General features: G+C 40.9%; 1 protein-coding gene across 1 annotated transcript; it reads right to left on the reverse strand.

Annotated features, from left to right (window-relative positions):
• Nucleotides 1-533: 533 nt before the first annotated feature.
• Nucleotides 534-14,680, reverse strand: LOC136441185 (uncharacterized). Its single transcript, XM_066437323.1, has 31 exons — nt 14,114-14,680; nt 13,668-13,830; nt 13,209-13,296; nt 12,868-12,976; nt 12,568-12,720; nt 11,978-12,161; nt 11,388-11,509; nt 11,145-11,205; nt 10,800-10,947; nt 10,258-10,465; nt 9,702-9,849; nt 9,193-9,392; nt 8,619-8,786; nt 7,937-8,192; nt 7,498-7,613; nt 7,239-7,347; nt 6,645-6,860; nt 6,258-6,336; nt 5,932-6,038; nt 5,588-5,641; nt 5,418-5,462; nt 5,088-5,132; nt 4,901-4,942; nt 4,623-4,708; nt 4,315-4,386; nt 3,706-3,801; nt 2,889-3,027; nt 2,577-2,630; nt 2,239-2,329; nt 1,626-1,812; nt 534-932 (listed from the first exon to the last, which is right to left on the reverse strand). Exons 1-31 carry the CDS (start codon nt 14,642-14,644, stop codon nt 618-620), a joined length of 4,392 nt encoding a protein of 1,463 aa, XP_066293420.1. The 5' UTR covers nt 14,645-14,680; the 3' UTR covers nt 534-617.
• Between the last annotated feature and the right edge of the window lie 2,946 nt (nt 14,681-17,626).

The following is a 17,626-nucleotide window of genomic DNA, read 5'->3' on the forward strand; positions in this document are numbered from 1 at the left end:
CTAGCAACTTTTACTGCGCAACAGCAATTCTAAAAATTGGGTATACTCTACAAAAAAAATTCAGATAAGATGAAAAGTCTAAACTTAACAGTTTTTTTAATTATAAACATGTCCTATCCTCATATGAAGGGTAGGGGACATTTAGGCATCGATTTAATCTTACGATGATGAGATTATTAAGATGATGTGTTGTTTTTTCCTGTTTAGTTATACTTTTAACGAAACGGGAGAACAAGTTAACGACATCCTGATGCCTGAGACAGAACGACCTACTGTAGAATTTAATGACTATACTCTACATACAAATTTTCGAAATCACAATAGATTGATCTATTGAACCTATACAAAAAGCTGAAAAGCAATACAATTGATGATGTCCAGGTAAATCTACTCTAAAATTGCACGGATCTTTGATTTTGTATTCGAAAATCCGTTAGCAGGAATTATTCTTAAATTTAAGCGCGTCAAAAAAGCAGTAGATTGTTCATTTCTTGATGAAGACCGAAGTTGGACAGCCGACAATTTCGGTAAAGGGAATTACACTTCACCTTTTCTTCAGAATGATCAATGCATTAAATATAATAGCAGTTATACAGATTGCAGATTCGTTTGCACCATTAGAGATTGTTAGGATCGTCATATACAGGCTGGTCATCGGTCTCAGCCATCGGGTTATCGTAAACCTCTTCTTCAGCAGTTTCGTCGATGGTCATCATCTTGGCCTTTTCTTCAGCCGACTTTTGCCCGTCAGCCCCAGGGTCAGGGGTGGGAATGGTGACGTCATCCTCCAACCGTTGCCATGGATACTTGACCCTGGCCAGGAGATGCATGAGGGACCACACGCGGTGAACCAACATGGCCAGGAACTGGATGACGATGATGCAGCCGAACACAGAGAGGAAGACCAGACCTAGCGGATTGGTTCCCAGAAGCTGGAAGAGGCGAACACAATGCTTTCATTTCCAGTTTATCAGAATTTATTAGATCATACATTGAATAAACGCTTTTCAACCGGAACATTATTCATTTCACTTACAAAAAGTACTCTTTTTTTCGTAAATGAAATCTTGTGTAGTTGTGGTGTTTTGTCATTGCGTCTGTTAGATATTTGAATTGTTATTTAAATCATACATCTTTTCACATTATTAAATTGCAATAGAATTGGCCTCTCTGCATTCCATGCCATCTAGACACGTTTTTCAATACTTTTTAATTAGATAAGCAGTCTACATCAGTCATATATAGTCATGGGGGAGAGGGAGTCACAGATGGGCCGATTCATTACAATCACAACGACACCTAGCTGTAGTGGGAAGTAGAACAAGTTAACATTGCCTTGATGACACTAGAAGTAGGATTACACCAACGATGGAACGTGCAAAACATGCTCCCTGTAATGCTAGGGTCACATTTCCAATCCGGGGCCCAGACGGGCAGTCTTTGGGAACAAAAAGTATAATATAAAAGACAACAAAAACACAAAACGTACACAAAACTATTTAAGAGCATAGCTTGTGCAAATCCATGGACATACACTTTGATTTTTCGTTTCCGCAAACAGCCTGGCCGGAAAATGTGACCCTAGCATAAGAAGAACTTTGTTAAGCAAAGTAAACGCTGCAAACCTGTAGGTTAGCCTGTTGTGCCAGGGTCAAGATCAGAGTCAGCCACAGCGCGTTTGACACAGCCAGGATGATGAGCCAGGAGTTCCTCAGCTCCTCCAGCTGTTCCTTCAGCCCCACGTTCTGACTGAACACTCCGTAATCCTGCTTTATACACTTGTTCCTGAGCTTGGCCCAGAATCTGTTCTCCCTGGGAAACATTTTAATAGAATTTAGTTTATCGGAGATTTTTGCTTTACGGAGTTAATTCATTTTTCAAACCTTTTGTGTGAATGGATCCGGAAACCCGTTTGTGCTTCATTCTCAAAACGCTGCCTTTACGCTGCCTTTATATTATGTACACTTTACTTGAAATATATCATTACATTTCATCTATCTCTCACAGATTTCAGTAAGGTTTTAGGCAACACTGACCTCGAGAATGCTTTGTTTTGTGCGTGACATGAAAAGGAAAAAAAAAAGGAATGAAAGTATTGAAAACCATTCGTTTCCTTTGTACGACAATTCGACAAAACAAATATACACCATGTACATATTTGTACTGTTTTGTTTAATCACATCGCAACGTAGTCTTCATATCAGTAAGCCTTACCAATAGTACATTATCTATGTGTACCTGTATCGCACGTGATCCTGTGACACATTCTCCATTTTCTGTGTCGTCAGCTTGCTCACCACCTTCTTGACTTTGTCAATCCGCTCGTCAACTAGTGATCGTCAAGGGCAAACAAGGCAATGATATCAATGCATCTTAACAATGTAGACGACTTTAATCAACGGAATAACATTTAATCATTATAAAGATTATAGTTTCTTTTAGACAGTACAGACTTCTTCTCAATCTTCTGTAACTGAATAAACTTGAATAACTACGTATTGTTCTAGAGATAATACATTTTTATAATGATTTTTATAATATTGCAAAAAAAAGTTTAGCCGATATCATATACTTACGTTCGCTTGGGTGGCGTAGCTTGCTCAGAGCGATCAGCATACGTTTGACATGTGCTGTAAATCATAAAAGGTCGGTCACGATGTTTACTGCATATGATATGGAAATGACCCCATTAATACTGCACTATTCATGCTAATGAAAATCCTATGTGAAGCCAATCGAAACATGACGGACATCCAGTGTTTTGAATAATTTCTTGTGTTATGAAAGGTTTGTCATGAAACTGTTGTCTGAAAATTCACAAAAGGCCTATCCAACATTTTGTTATTCTTGTAGAATAGCATAAATAAAGAAAAATTGTATCGGCAAACCAGCTTTATTGATGCCAAGGTTCTCCCGTATCTGTTGTTCCTCAATGTTGACTAGACTTGTGACGTCATAGCCTTCGTACACGAACTTGTCGTTGTATTTCTCCAGACCAATCATGTCCAGCCATTCTTCAACTGTTTCCTGTATATAAAACGCAACAGTCCAAAATCGTAGTGAGTTTTAAATCGTCGACGAGGCAAAGAATTTCCTGAACGGGAGACGATACCGACTTTCCACCACCTTTGACGCATTGCTTATGCCACTCTTCTGTAACACCACGTGCTTTGAATGATCATGCCGTCAAAACGATCATTAGATATAGAAACCCAGAGGACTACAGCTTGTCAAATATGACTAAAGGAGTCTGCTCTACTGAGATGGGAAGTATAAAGGCTCATATGAACATAAATATGTCTCAAATGCAACCTTATTCAGACTATTCTTATCAGCAGAAACAGTGCGCGAGGATACTTACGTGCTACCAACTTAACTGTACCTCAATTGCACCTCACCAATATTCTGTTTTTCTGGATTCGCCTTAAAGATTTGTTAAATTAATGACATTCCAATTACTTCAACTTCAACTTGGGTTTACCCCAAGATAAACCCCGTCAGGGGTAAAGTAGGGGGGTCCAGGTCTGGCCCGGAAAGTTTCAAATGTTGGAGACAACACGACCGGGCCAGGCAGAGCGTTCCACCCAGGAATTGTATTTGGAAAAAAAATGAGAACGAAAGTAGGGTTGAGTTGCTAGACTGATTTGAAGTTACAGCATGAACAAATCCATACGACCGAACATGAAGAAACCAATGCAAACGAACCGGCACTTTGATGTCGATCTGATACTCCGACAGTTTGTCGATCTCCCTCAGAAGGGCGGGGCGGTGGATCTTCGTCACGCCGATAAACTCCAGATCCTGTGTGATGACATGTGACATGCATGTGATTGTCGATTAAGCTAATTTGATATTATGTTAGGAATACATATATCGTTGGTGTATACACAGTGCCATAAACCTGCGGTAATCATGATGGTATAATTACTGGTGGTAGGACATGATCTGTCGGATTTGAATAAGTTATAAGAGTGTGATTCTATTCTTTTCCAATCCAATATAATAAAACAGTCGGTGACAAAATAGAAAGATGTCATAGTTATAATTATCAATTGAAACAATACCCCATAGGTATTGCTCTCAAACTGGTAGAAAAGGGAATAATAAAGATGAAAAAAACAAACGCAACTGCCAAAGTATTGATCAAACTATAGCACGTCCGAGACCCAATATACATATGCAAAATCAGGTGACCCGGTGTTATTAGCCAAATTATTGGGAAATTTACTGATTCATGCCTTCTATCCAGTCACCAATGATCGAAATGATTAGAGAAAAAAGATATTGATGAGAAAACAAAAATTATGAACCTACCCCATCTGACATCCCTGCTATAAACGTAGTGTCATCGTATCCATGCTGGAGGAAGCTATTCAAGTAGCGATCCTGAGAAAATGCATGTAAATTTGTATTGAAAAACACAAAATGACAGCGATAGCATTACAGTATGTTAAACGACATGTTTCTCCATTAATGTTCGCAACTATCCATGGCCAGGTCTCAATAACTACGCATTCTAACTTTAGCCAGTGAAGTAAACATTGTCAGACAAATAAGACATCTGCATCGTACATCATGTCAATACAGTCGTAATTGCTATGTACACAGTTTCGAAAAATTACCTTGAACTCTGCAGGTAGCCACATTGCAGTAGATAATTTGTCGGTATCCAGCAGGCTCCTCCTCCAGGCAGATTGCTTTCTGGTGGCTGTGAGGAAACATTGGTGAGCATTATCTATTTGCTGTTTCACTTTTGCCCTTATATTTCATTGTAGCAACTAGCTGTTGAATACATTTATTTGCTATTAGCTGAGGTTCAGACTTAAACGTGTTAAAGATTCGATATATCAGCATAAATCGATAAGAAATATTACTAGTTTTTTACAAGTTATTACTTTACCTCTCCTTGCAAGACTCTGGCCGGTACGTGGCTTGAACCACCCTGAAAATTTGAAGAAGAAAAAGTTTACAATTGCCTGGGGTAGGCCGAGATAGGTTAGCGCTCTAGCTTTGCATGGCGTATGCGTGTTCCTGAAACTTGTCAGTTTGTAATGTACAATTAGCTGGTAGAGCAACTTGTCACATACCTGACTTCTGTATACGTCTAGCACTTGGTCCAGCCTTTCCGCTTCCTGCAAATAAGGATAGAAAGGCCCTTTGGTTTCTAATTGTATTTGTAAATATTGGAGATGCCACATGAGCACGGATTACATAACGAAAGCAATAATCACTAGCTGTGGATAACCGCTCGTAGCCAATAACTGCATAATATGTCAGTATGTATCAAATACATAGACATATAGATATAGACATCATATAGCCATGTTCTGACAACAGGTATATAAAATCATAAACATATTCATGGTAAAATTATATGATATGACAAAGGGCATTTTCAAATTAGGTCAAAAGAGTACCTTTACGCCCGAGTTGACCTAGAGAGAAAGCCACTGCGCCGAAACCTGTGCGGAAACAACGACGGTTGAAACTAAAGACAAAACGTTTTTCTTAAGGCCACGTGACGTAAACATGACAACCATTCTCGAATTCAAACATTTGAAAGCTGATTATTCATTGTAATCTGTACCTTTCTTCCTCTTTGGTTTGTCTTCTCCCTCTTCCTCTTCCCCTGGGTCTTCGACTATTATTGAAATATACAAATGAGCAAACCTGTTTTAACAAGTTTATGAGGATACATTGGCATCGGATGTAACAGTATAAACGATTGCTTTTGTCTTCGAATATATGTTCAATATTGTTTGACAAGGTTTTTTAATGAATAGGTATGTATAGTCATTCTGTCAAAGAGAAAAAAAAACATGTTTAAAGTTGCTTTACCCGGTTTTTTATTTGAACACGTCAAAATATAGGGCTCTATATCATTCCAGGACGGATCTATATTCTTATCATTCAAAATATCACATTAGTTACCTATCGGGGAAGGTGGTGGTTTAGCTTGCGTTGGGGTTGGAGGCTCTGACTGGATCTCTTCTACGTTCGGTTCGTCCACCTCTTGTGTTGGTCCACAGTTACAGCACCTAGCAACACAAAAAGAAATGGATATGCTGCTTTGTGTCTCAGAACCTCGGGAATCTATTCAATATTTTGCACTGTAGCACAACTTGTCCAAAATGTCGGAGTATAAGGCAAGGACCTACATAACATCATGGAAGATATGCACTTGGTGCGGGCAAGGAGCCATAAATGATGATGACAATAAGATTATTTGAAATCATAGGAATCATCCGTACGTTTACCTTCTCATGGCATCCACAAAACTCCACCAGATTTCTGTCCAGCTCTTACCACTTCCTACTGTCTTCCCTTCCCGAGTACCTTGAAAAAGTAAGAATTTCATTGTTAGATATTATAGCCGTTATCAAAATTATACACCCTGTGTAAACTTTGAATCCGCCATCATTCTTGATAATCTTCCAACCAACTGACAAGTGAGATGGTTGCATTTAGTAAACAAAAAAAAGCAAATTGATAATACTGAAAAATGTAAGCAACAAAGAGATATAGCTAGCAATCATTATATCGGTGTTGCTATGGTTGTCAGGAGTGGACGCGCACACACATGACATCAATTCGACATAATTACCTAGGTACGGACATTGACTTTAACGAATAACACTTCTCACCCCAGCTCCTGTCGTTGAGGTTACAGATGCTGTAGATGGTGAGCAGCAGGTATCCTGACGGGAGACAGAACAGGTACCAGATGCCGTGGATGAGACAGAAGAACTCCGTGGGATGCAGGAGGGCCGTCACAATGAAAATGGCGATGATGGTGAGGAAGTAGATGGTACTAACGGGAACAGGTAGCACCAGTGTGTCGGGGTCCACTGTCGGGGCATCTAACGTTACATTGAATAGTGAATAGATTTATTGTAAGAAGTGACATAACTAAAACTTGCCATAGGCAGTCGCATGTTGCAATTCATAAAAGTATTTTGTTTCATTTTCAGATATAACATTACTCCGAGACATGTGTGAAACGACTATCGGCACACTATGACTTTGCCGTGTGTTTGATTTTTGAAGTCTTGTTCGGTAAAGTCAAGTCGGCATTCTGAAGCCACAATGAGTCTGTTCAAAAACTGTACGCAAAACGAGTTATGCTGTCCGCAAACACCACCAGCCAAACATCCATTTTAGACTTTTACAAACGACACTGAAAACATAACCGCCTTGTTGACGGTAGAAAAGCTGTTGCTATTGATTTTAATTGCTACCTGTTGGCAGGGGTGGGGGACCAGATAATCCCTCCACAACTTCTCTTGCGGTTCCCACAGTTACTGCAGCCATTACGATAGCAAAGACAAACGTCAAGACTTGAGCCATCTGCAATTGGAAGAGAAAAGTTAAACACCATTAAAAAGGGAAGTGAATGTACGAGTCTAGAATTATCAGAAAAGCCTGACTCAGTAAAGAAAATTCGGATCATATCGCTGTTAATAATAATTTGTGCAGTCTAAGTCTTAGTTTTCGTACCTGTAGTTGGAAATTCTGTGACGTGTAGAGGCAAATCATAGCGTACGCTACTGAGGTCAACACGAGGAGTACCATGGTCACTGTGACGTTCACGCCGTAGGCGTAGTTCAGCCCACCTATATCACACAATAAGGAGGTACTAATTAATATGCATGTATGAAACTAAAGTATATTACTTTATATATAGATCTCATTGTTTGTATACACGTTTAAATGTGACATTGGTTATGGTTATACAGTTAGGAAGAACGTTATGTTTACAAACAATATTTGAAATAACTTATTGCACGTACATGTATATCGCATGTCAATTATTTAATTTCAGATAAACGATACACAATAAATTTGTCACATGGAAGCATGTTTATGAGCTTGTGTTTTTTTCTCTCAACAAAAGATAAAGTGACACTTTTGCCAAGAGAGCCTAAACAAGAATCACCAGAGACAAGCAGGCAGCATGTCCCCGGACCAATCAGCGTGGAGAAGAGCAGCAGCAGCTGGTACAGGATGAAGAGGCGGGAGATGTTGTTGTTGTTCTTGACCATCGTCTGCCACTTCTGGATCATCAGAACGAGGTTGGCCACGGTCGAGGGAAGCCAGCGGCGGCGCTGTTTGAAGAACTCGTCAAACGTCTCAGGGCAGAAGGTGGAGTCTTCAGACACGGCAGAGTACTCAAGTTTCCAGCCATTTTCAACCTGTTATTAAAACACAAGAGTAACAACAACAGACATCAACAATGGTTTTAATCATGTTTTATATAGAAAAGGCAGATGCTTCGGCATTATGATCAAACATATCTAGAAAAAGACACTAATAGGGAATAAACGTTTACCACTTTTTCCCATGGCTATGACGGAATGTCCACCAATGCATGTTGAATAGTAAAAAAATGAGGTCTCCTCCAGGTTCAACTAACAGGCACGGTGACAATGAATTGAGGTAGAAACAGCCCAATGCAATCATCTCGCAGCTTCAAGTGCGCACGTACAGTCACAATGCATTGTGGTCAAATGTCTATTATTCGGTCTAGACGTATTTGCAAACTTTTATAATGTATACCGAGAATTCCTTGCGACACTGAAACTGTAAAATTCCGGAGAAAAACGTGACATTGACATTACCATGAGGGTACAGAGCCATCTGTCCTCTCCCATATCCTTGATGAGGAACTCGTTCGCCTTGGTGACGTGGGTACAGTACGTGGGGAGGGTGCTTCTCACGGCCTTAGCTCGGTAAACACTAAAGCAGCCGGGACAGCAGAGAACGGTGCCCAGCACGTTGTTGGCACACTGAAATATAAGAGGTGACAGCGTATATTTGCGTTCAGTTTCCTTATTAAGTTATTTACATTAAGTCGACAAGTTGTACGAGGAGGACTGAGTAAAGAAAACAATTAACCTCCAAAATGTACAACATCAAAATGATATGTTTGAATATTTCTTGCATATGTTACACACATTAGACATATCGAGCTGAGATTACATTCAACAATATTGAATGCTTTCATGTCCATCTATACATCTGCCATATTAACCGATTTCACATAAAAAGAACAGCTAAAACTTGTAATTCGCAATGAAGCATCATGGCCTCCAATCAAATGTTATGCTCTTGAAAACAGTGACATAGATATATATGCAATCAACAGTAAAAGTAATAATCATGTTGTGCGTTACAAAGTAACATTATAGATACCTTGTTTAGCCAATGTCCGATGGCATAGTCAAAGATCTGGTACCAGGCCACAGCTCCCGTTCCAATGGGGTGGGTACGGGCGCACACGGCCCCGACCGCCGGGTCACGTGCCGTGATGTCCAGCAGGGCCTTGGCGGCGTCAGGGTTAAACTTGACGTCAGCGTCTGTCACCAGCAGGTAGGTATTGTCCAGTTTGTCCTCTGTGTTGGTTAGAATTGAAAACTCATTCTGAACCTCATTTACATATTTAGATTTGCATACTCGTGGCCTATCAATGCTGTGTTGACTCGTTAATTTTATCAGTCTGAGAACTATTGATTGAGGGTGTGAACCTATAGGGACGTATCTTTACATGTATAAAGCTATGTTAAACATACAATCATCAGAGTTTAATAGCTTTATCTATGAGTTAAATGCAACAGCAAATGCATCGCGTTGCAGAGCAAATGTATTGTGCAACTATGTTTTTTTTTTTTCCTCAAAATTGGTAAACTTGTGCGTGAACTTACCGGGATTATACCCAAGGATTTCCAGTCGCATGCTGCAGGCATTGTGCCAGTCGCCAGGGGTCGGGCAGATCTTGAGGTAACGCGTGCAGATGGGCTTCTTCAGATAGTGCTTCACCGGTGTGTCACTGTCACTGTTACCATTAAACACCTTGAATTGTTAAGGAAAGATACATAGTTATTCAATATACATGAATCATATGCTTTGAAACCGAATCAGATAGTAACATATGTATTTTGATAAACATATAAACACAGCATTGACGGACATTCTATATGATTTAAGAAAAGCAAATTGTGCGCCTTGCTGCCGAAAAAGTGCATTCAAACGTCTTCAAGTTCGACGGGGATGCAGCAAAGAATTCCAAAAATACAATTAGTTGATGTTATACTATACAGTAAGCAGTCAATATAATTCGCTCAGTCTCTGATCAAACTTTATTTTCGTCTTCTTTACATATCATACATATCTCAATAAGTTCCATTAGGCTCCGTGATCTAAATTCATCTAGCGGGATGTTATTGAACTGCCATTGAACATTGTTTGTTTAAAACTTACCGTCGTTTCACCATCAACTCCCTCGCTGTAGGAGTCCCACTTCACACTGGTGGTACCCAGCCGACTGATGCTGCCCACATCCTTGCCCTGGTACTGTATCGTGTAGGATCTCACCCACTGGTCCTCTCCGGGCTTGCCCTGGGTCACCACCCCCGTCACCATCTTGGTCTCGCCCAAGTCCACTTGGATGTAGGGCTGGCGGTCGTCACTGAGAAAAGGGTGAGTGTGAAAGATTGATGCAATATTTGTTAGGAGTCCGCTAGATAAAGTTATAGTCATAACTGAAAATGAATACCTAAATAGATGGACGAATGACGAAAAAGTGGATGAATTATCTTATTACATAATGGGAAAATTGCATTAATTTTCGGAACGTCTTGTATAAAAGGGCATATTTTTCAAAATCTATATGTGTTCGGAGTATATATAACTCCAGTCCGTTGACATATACTTGGAATTATAAGCCAGTCGAAGATAGTAGCGCGACCAAAACAGATCTATGCAGCAAAACACCTGACTTATAGTCATGAAAAAAAGCTTACACCGATGCTGTCCACCCGTACGGACTGTTGAGTCTCGCCCTGTGCGGCCCTGTTGGCGCCATGAACAGGCTGCCCTTCTTTGGGGATGACGCCTTGATGTCGTCATCTTCTATGGCTCCTGACGTCATACCGAGCGGATTGTATGTAGCTAAAAATAAAAGACAAAAGAAGCCACTTGCAAAATTGATTTACATCATATTAAATCTACAATGTATTAAAGGGGGAAAACGTGCTTCAGGAAACATTCTCTAGATCTAAAAGTAGTAGCTGTAGTTTAGTCAAGAACTGAAAGATTATTGGAAATTTTTTCGGCCAATGAAATATCGTTTGATATTATGAACTTACACAAATAGTCGAGGATATACGACATGTACATCACTTGACTCCACCTCTTCTTAGCCCGCACCTGAAAAAAACAATGGATGGCATTTACTTATTTTTGCAAAAGGCATATCATTCTGATATTTATCTTACAAGCAGCAAAAAGAGCCCTCGTTTAATAGAATATTCACGCGCACACATAGAGATAAACTCAATTCTGTATACTTTGTTTTGTCTTTCCTTGCTTATTAACGACAGTGGCCTTACCCTTGAGTTGTCCTTGAGATGAATGTTGAAGGGCATCTTCCTGGTGCCGACCCGCCATGACAGCTGCAGTCCGTATGGTGTGTCCCACTTCTCACACTTACCGTCGCTGAACACGTTCTCCTCTGGAACATTCATGTTAAACGAGAAAAAAATTATTTTACAGCAAATCTGAAACTGCCCCGCAATTCTAAAACAATATGAAAAGTCGCCGAAATCCACATCACCTCTTTCCGACGTCAATAGTTGGTGTGTTACGCCGAAGGTCTGTTATACCGGCTACATATAACAGAGAGAGAACTGCTATCTGTCGCTTTGAAAATCAAGAACAAAGAAAACAGAAAGTCAATTTCAGTTCCAAGGAAAGTCGGTAGGAGTCTCAAATCGCCATTAGAATCCATTCATAGCTTTTCAAGTCATTCATTCCCAATGTGTGCTTGAATAGATTTAATTCAGTGAGACGTCAATCAATCAAATAATCAATCAATGGATTTATTAGTCTCCCCACTTCGATTTTTTCATATCTTAAACTACTTTAAAGAGAAGACTGGCGAAAAATCCTGATAGCACAAACCCTATTTTTGGCCACTTACTTGAAGAAACCTTCATTGTCTTGTCGACCAACGATAACAGCTGTAACGCCCATCGGGAGGGTTGACCTTGCTTGCAACCACCGTCGAAGAAGACATGAGCTTCAAAATGTCGCTTCGCCTCATCTTGCAGATCATTCGCGATGCCTCTCAGGGAAAGAAGAAGTTGTTCCATTTCTTCTTCAGACTTAAACGAGATGAAATAGATTTCGATAGGATTTTTAGTAGGAAATGTGTTGTGAGTAAATCGAAGAATTCATAAGTGGTAGAGATTCCAAGCATGTCTCATGCTTGAAAACATTGTTCAATAAAACACACAATTTCACCTGCAAAACCTACCTTCCCATTACTTGTTGTCAAACTTTGACGAAAAAAAACTCTTAATGCTAGATATCTATAGACAATCAGTTCTGAAGAGTACCCAATGGTACAACTGATTGCTGATACATTATCTGCATATTTATCAAAGTCCTTACGGCATTAGATAAACATTCCTTGCTATGTACTGGTGTTCATAAGTAAAAAATCTGGGCAGGTTCAAACTCATGTACTATAAATTGCAGTTTAACTTTGATATAAAAAGATAAAAATACCTCGTGATACATCGTGCTGCAGATGTACACGCACGCGTTCTTGACAATCTTAGTCCGCTCCTTGAACTGTTTCTTGTTGTTGTAGCGCGTCTTCCTGCCAAGGATCAGCCACTGCTCCAGGAAGATGTTGTTGTAGCCTGGCAACCAGAAAATCTGAAAGAACACACACCGTCGTTAAATGTGTTATCAGCCAAGGTATCCGGGTCAAATGCTATTTAAAGTTGTTGTTTGTATTGGTTTAGCAATTTCCTTGGCCATTGCCTCAATAGAATGAAGGTTAGAATAAAATGTGCAAATTACCTTGGAATCTTTTTCCAGAACATTTGTCGGGCTCCTGGCTAGGAAACTCCAGACGGAGATGAGCTGGGCCAGGAACAGGCAGACTGCTGCAGGGATGCCCCAGGAGTAGCTAGGGAAATAGGACAGGCAAGTTTTTATAGGCATAACCTTAAACGGCTTTACAGGTAAGTAGTGTTGGACATATTGCTCGTCTAGGACTCTTAGAACATCTCGCATTTGAGGAATTTGTCTGTTATCTAATATAATCAATTCCAAGCATAATTTACATCTAAGTATCGTAAATACATCGCACAGCATTATTGTTGGTGGATACAAACGGTTGTGTAACAATGAATACATACCTCAATGTGTCCGCAATGCAGGCTTCCTCCGGTATGAACACCTCACAGACTGGTACAATAAAGGCGAACAAGTAGGCGAATACCGTGGCTGAAATATCAAGAAATGATTTACTTGATACAGGGTGCACGTGTACACATTAAAGGTCGTAACTTTGAATGAATCTTTATTGTTCTTCTTACTCAAGCTCCTCCACAGCTTCGACAATAGATCCATCCATTATGCGCGGGGTTTTGTATGCTTCAATATGAGTATGAGTGTTTATTTCTGTGTGAAATAGCAGTTTATGATATACACAATACAACCGCATGGGGGCTACTGGGGTCTCACTTTTTCGCACAGACTACAACGTATTCTGGGATAGAATAAAGTATCTTGAGATGACTGATTGTAAAAAAAAAATATTCTCCATAATAGTCATTTGATAGTTCTGATGCTATACTAAGTTAAAAGCGACTCACAGAGAAGCAGAGGCACGGCGAATCCCACGTGGTAGATACAGATGCTGCAGGCGAACAGACAGAAGATGTAGGCCCCGAAACTCGTGAAGATGTTGACGAGGAAGGAGTTGATGGCGGGGTGAGACATGTTGATCTGTGACCACGCAGTCCAGCTCCACATCACCTAGAAACAGGAACAATGGCCTTCATTTTGTTCATGTATTTTTTAGAAATATCGCGTTCAAATTATTCACATTTCTCATGATTTTTTGCTAAAGATTGGTTGTAGGTTTGCGATAGCGTCGAACAACCTCCGGGGTTTGGTAAACATACGGTAAGGTCTCCTCAACTGATTTTTACGAAAATACACCTATTCAATTGCCTAGACACTAGGAAATATGTACCCAAAGAAAACATGCTTCCTGACAGTATCAAGTGAAAATGATGTTTAAAAACGGATGACGTACCTCTGCCCTTCCTATGTTGAATGTGTAGACATACAGTGTCACCACTGCTGGTGTGAGGAGTAGCTTCAGGAAACTTGTGATCATCCCAGAACGCCAGCGGGCGTCTTTGTCAGGTCGGGTCCTCTGGAACTTCTTCTCCTCGTCTTCTTCATCTTCGTCGTCGTCGGCTTCGTTCGGGTCCTTTTGGGATTCTTCGTCGACCTCCTCGGCATCCCACCGTTGGGTCTGTAGTTTCTGCATGACCGGCGCCCAGGCTAGGGATAGTAGCAACACGGCCAGGGGAACCTTCCAGCCGGAGTTCGGGTCCATGTCGGCTGTGAAGTACACGATGACACCGAAGGACCCGATCGCTAGTATCGTCGACACGAGGAACGCGAGAAGCCATTTCCAAGACGCGGGTCGGTCTTCTTTGGGACGGACGAACTTGTAGAGCTCGAAGAAGAGTTGGAAGACTATTTGTACGATGTAGATGCTGTTCATGAGCAGGATGCCGAGGGCGCTCCGCGTGGTAGACAGCGCTTCTATGACCATTAGACATAGCGCGAACACTTCTGCTGCACTTGACACGAAACCCTTGAAAAACAGACACAAATTAATAAGACATCCGTCGATCCGAGAAATCTCATACCTCCATGAAATATCGTTATTTTTCGCAAATACCTTGTAATATTTATCATTGAGAATTTCTAGGCTATTAAGTCTATTGGATTTTTCCATAAAGGTCTCATAAGGTAATATACATTCATACGGCAGAAAATTGAAGACAGGAAATGAAAAAAAACATCTTTGGGGCCTTTGACCTGTTAGTAAGTTCTTGCGTTTCTGACCTCCACGTTCTGTCAGTCATCAGTGGCTAAACTTTGGTTCTCAAATTACAATGGACTCACAAACAGACTAATGTTGTACAGCATTAAGCCCCCCCCCCCTCTCACTGGACCCGCAACGCGTTGGCGACCTCGCTGCGTCCTATATTGAATTTGAGTTAGCCTTGAGTTTTCAATGGGGATACCATGCAAAACGTACAAGTATATCTAAAAAGACAACAAATCACACAAAGCGTTAAAAGATTCGTGTTTTTCATCAATAAAATTCGTTTAGCGCGGTATCAAATCGCTAGTCTCTACTAGACTAACTACGCCAGGGTTTCCCTTGCAGACTCCTAAACGGGCGAAATGTGATCTTCACCGTGGACTGACTCTACTGGCTAATTATTCCTTTTTCTACCGAATTCTACGATGCATACGCCCGTAAGAGCGCCTGGTGGAGGTTATCAAATCGCTCGGTCGCAGAGAGGTCGCCAACGTGTTGCGGGTCCAGTGAGCGAAAGATAACTTTGGCTTTTGGGTCTTTATAATGATATATCATAATGATATCTTACTCCTTCTGGTTCAACCAGCAAGCACGGTGGCTGCGACTAGCTCATAACATGTTTGAATTGACCAGTGCACTATGAAAATCTGGCTGCAGTGTAAATTGATTTTCTGGTGGCATTTTAATTGTTATTGATGATAAGCAGGCGGATAAAACGTAATAGTTGAGCAGCTCTACCCATTGTGTTCTCTCATTTGCATAATACGTTGACGCAATTCTCATTTACATGACGATTTGACGCATGCGCGAGTAGATAAGTGTACAGGTCATGCCCCCGTGACATTTACAGAGTGTGTCCTTGAGCATAGCGGCGCAATTCTATTGTTTGCACAAGAGCCTCTCATTTATTGATGACGCTGGTATGGAACGCTACTCTGCAAGCAGATGCAAGGTTTCGAATCAGTCTTAGTGCGCTACACGTGTTTTGCTAGTATGGGTCGTCGAAGAGTCAGACTTAGAATTGTACACCCAAAGAAAGTACCGAATGTCGAAAAATCATTGGAAAACATTAAGACCGAGCCATTGATCCTTACATCTGCTAGGGTCTTCAACGCGCTCGAGTTGCAGCTTTCCTTAAACACGGGACCTCCGGCCTTTTGTCATATCCAACCGAACGTCCCTAACCGAAGCTAGTTACTAACTTTCACATGTGAGTTGTTGTCGTTCATTCGTGCTCACCTTTGTTTAACCTGTACATGCCATGTTGACAGGTTAAACATCCCTACCGTAACCTTATCTCACCTGAAGGTAATGCAAACACGTAAATCATTCAATCCCGGGCCGTACGTACAGCGATAACATTTGCTAGTAACTGCAAAACAATTTCCTCCCCGATTTTTTTTTTAGACATGATGGCTTGAATGATTTCTGCCTAAGGTGTTTCATTATTATTCAAAACGACTTAGCCCTAAGGTTATACAAGGTAGTAAATTATCCAAGTCAGGGACATGTGTATATACAGCGATAAACATTTGCTAGCAAATACCAAAAAAATCTCTTCCTTTTCTCAAATGAAATCGGATGATTTTGGCTACTCTTTTCCAATCATTTATGGATTACTTTACAACATCCCTCGTCGATTTTGAAAAAAAAAATCATGAATGTTTACTTCTTGTGCTGTTGAACCACAAAGTCAGTCGACAGTCAAACTGACACATAAAGTCGCTAATGAAAGCATGTCACCGGGTAAAAGTATTATATCCATGTGTACACCTGTATTGTTATAGACATAATATCAGACAGTACTCACCACTCCCAGAGCAAGCAGAGACGGCCACGGAAAGGACACGCTGAAGCCGGTGATCCAAAAACATCGGAGAAACGTCAGGCCGTAGGGAATCATCAGGACCAGCAGTAACATGTTCACTATGGGCTCCGGGGACTCATCATCACAAGGGTCGAAGATACGGATAGGCGGCGAGGTGGGGGGTAAGGTGACCGGAAGAACCGTTACATTGTTCGGTATTGTCACTGCTGGGCTGGTAGGTTGCTGTACTTCACCACTCCTGTTAAAGCGTGCGTCGGACAGGCACTCAGCTAAGGAAATGGTGGACACTTTGCTAGCAGTCAGGCACGCCAGGACGACCAGTCCGATAAAGATGGCGAGAAGGAGTTTGGCCACCTTGAGGAACGTGCTTGGTTCGTCGTCATCGTTGGCTATTTTCTCCTTAGTTTTGTGTTCGACCGTTAAATCGACGTCTTCGAGGTCAGGCGCCGTCTTGACGTCGTCCTGAGGAGGTAGTCTCGACGCCATGATTCAAGAACTGACGAAACAGTACTTGAAGACAATCGGGATAACGATTACTGCGTTTTGAAGAACAACATTATAAAAGTAGCTGTTTTCACCTGCTTAGACCTGTAGCAAGAAGAAATAAACATTTGTATAAAATCACTTTTCCGTCATGAGTACCATATATTCATGGAATTGAAAGTGATACAAAATTTTCAAATCAACGAAAATAACTCTGTAATGTAAACATTTGCAAGCTAAAGTTTGTTTGCATTGTTTATTGATTTGTTTGTTTATATTGCATACTCGGTAAACTCGGTAAACCACTTCAAGGCGTAATACACCAGTTTTTTACTAAAGAGTACGAGGTGCAAATCCGAGGAGAGTCATTTGATCCACTCACATCGGGAAGG

Source organism: Branchiostoma lanceolatum, chromosome 9 (genome assembly GCF_035083965.1).
Source record: "Branchiostoma lanceolatum isolate klBraLanc5 chromosome 9, klBraLanc5.hap2, whole genome shotgun sequence".
In the NCBI taxonomy this organism is placed as follows: domain Eukaryota; kingdom Metazoa; phylum Chordata; class Leptocardii; order Amphioxiformes; family Branchiostomatidae; genus Branchiostoma; species Branchiostoma lanceolatum.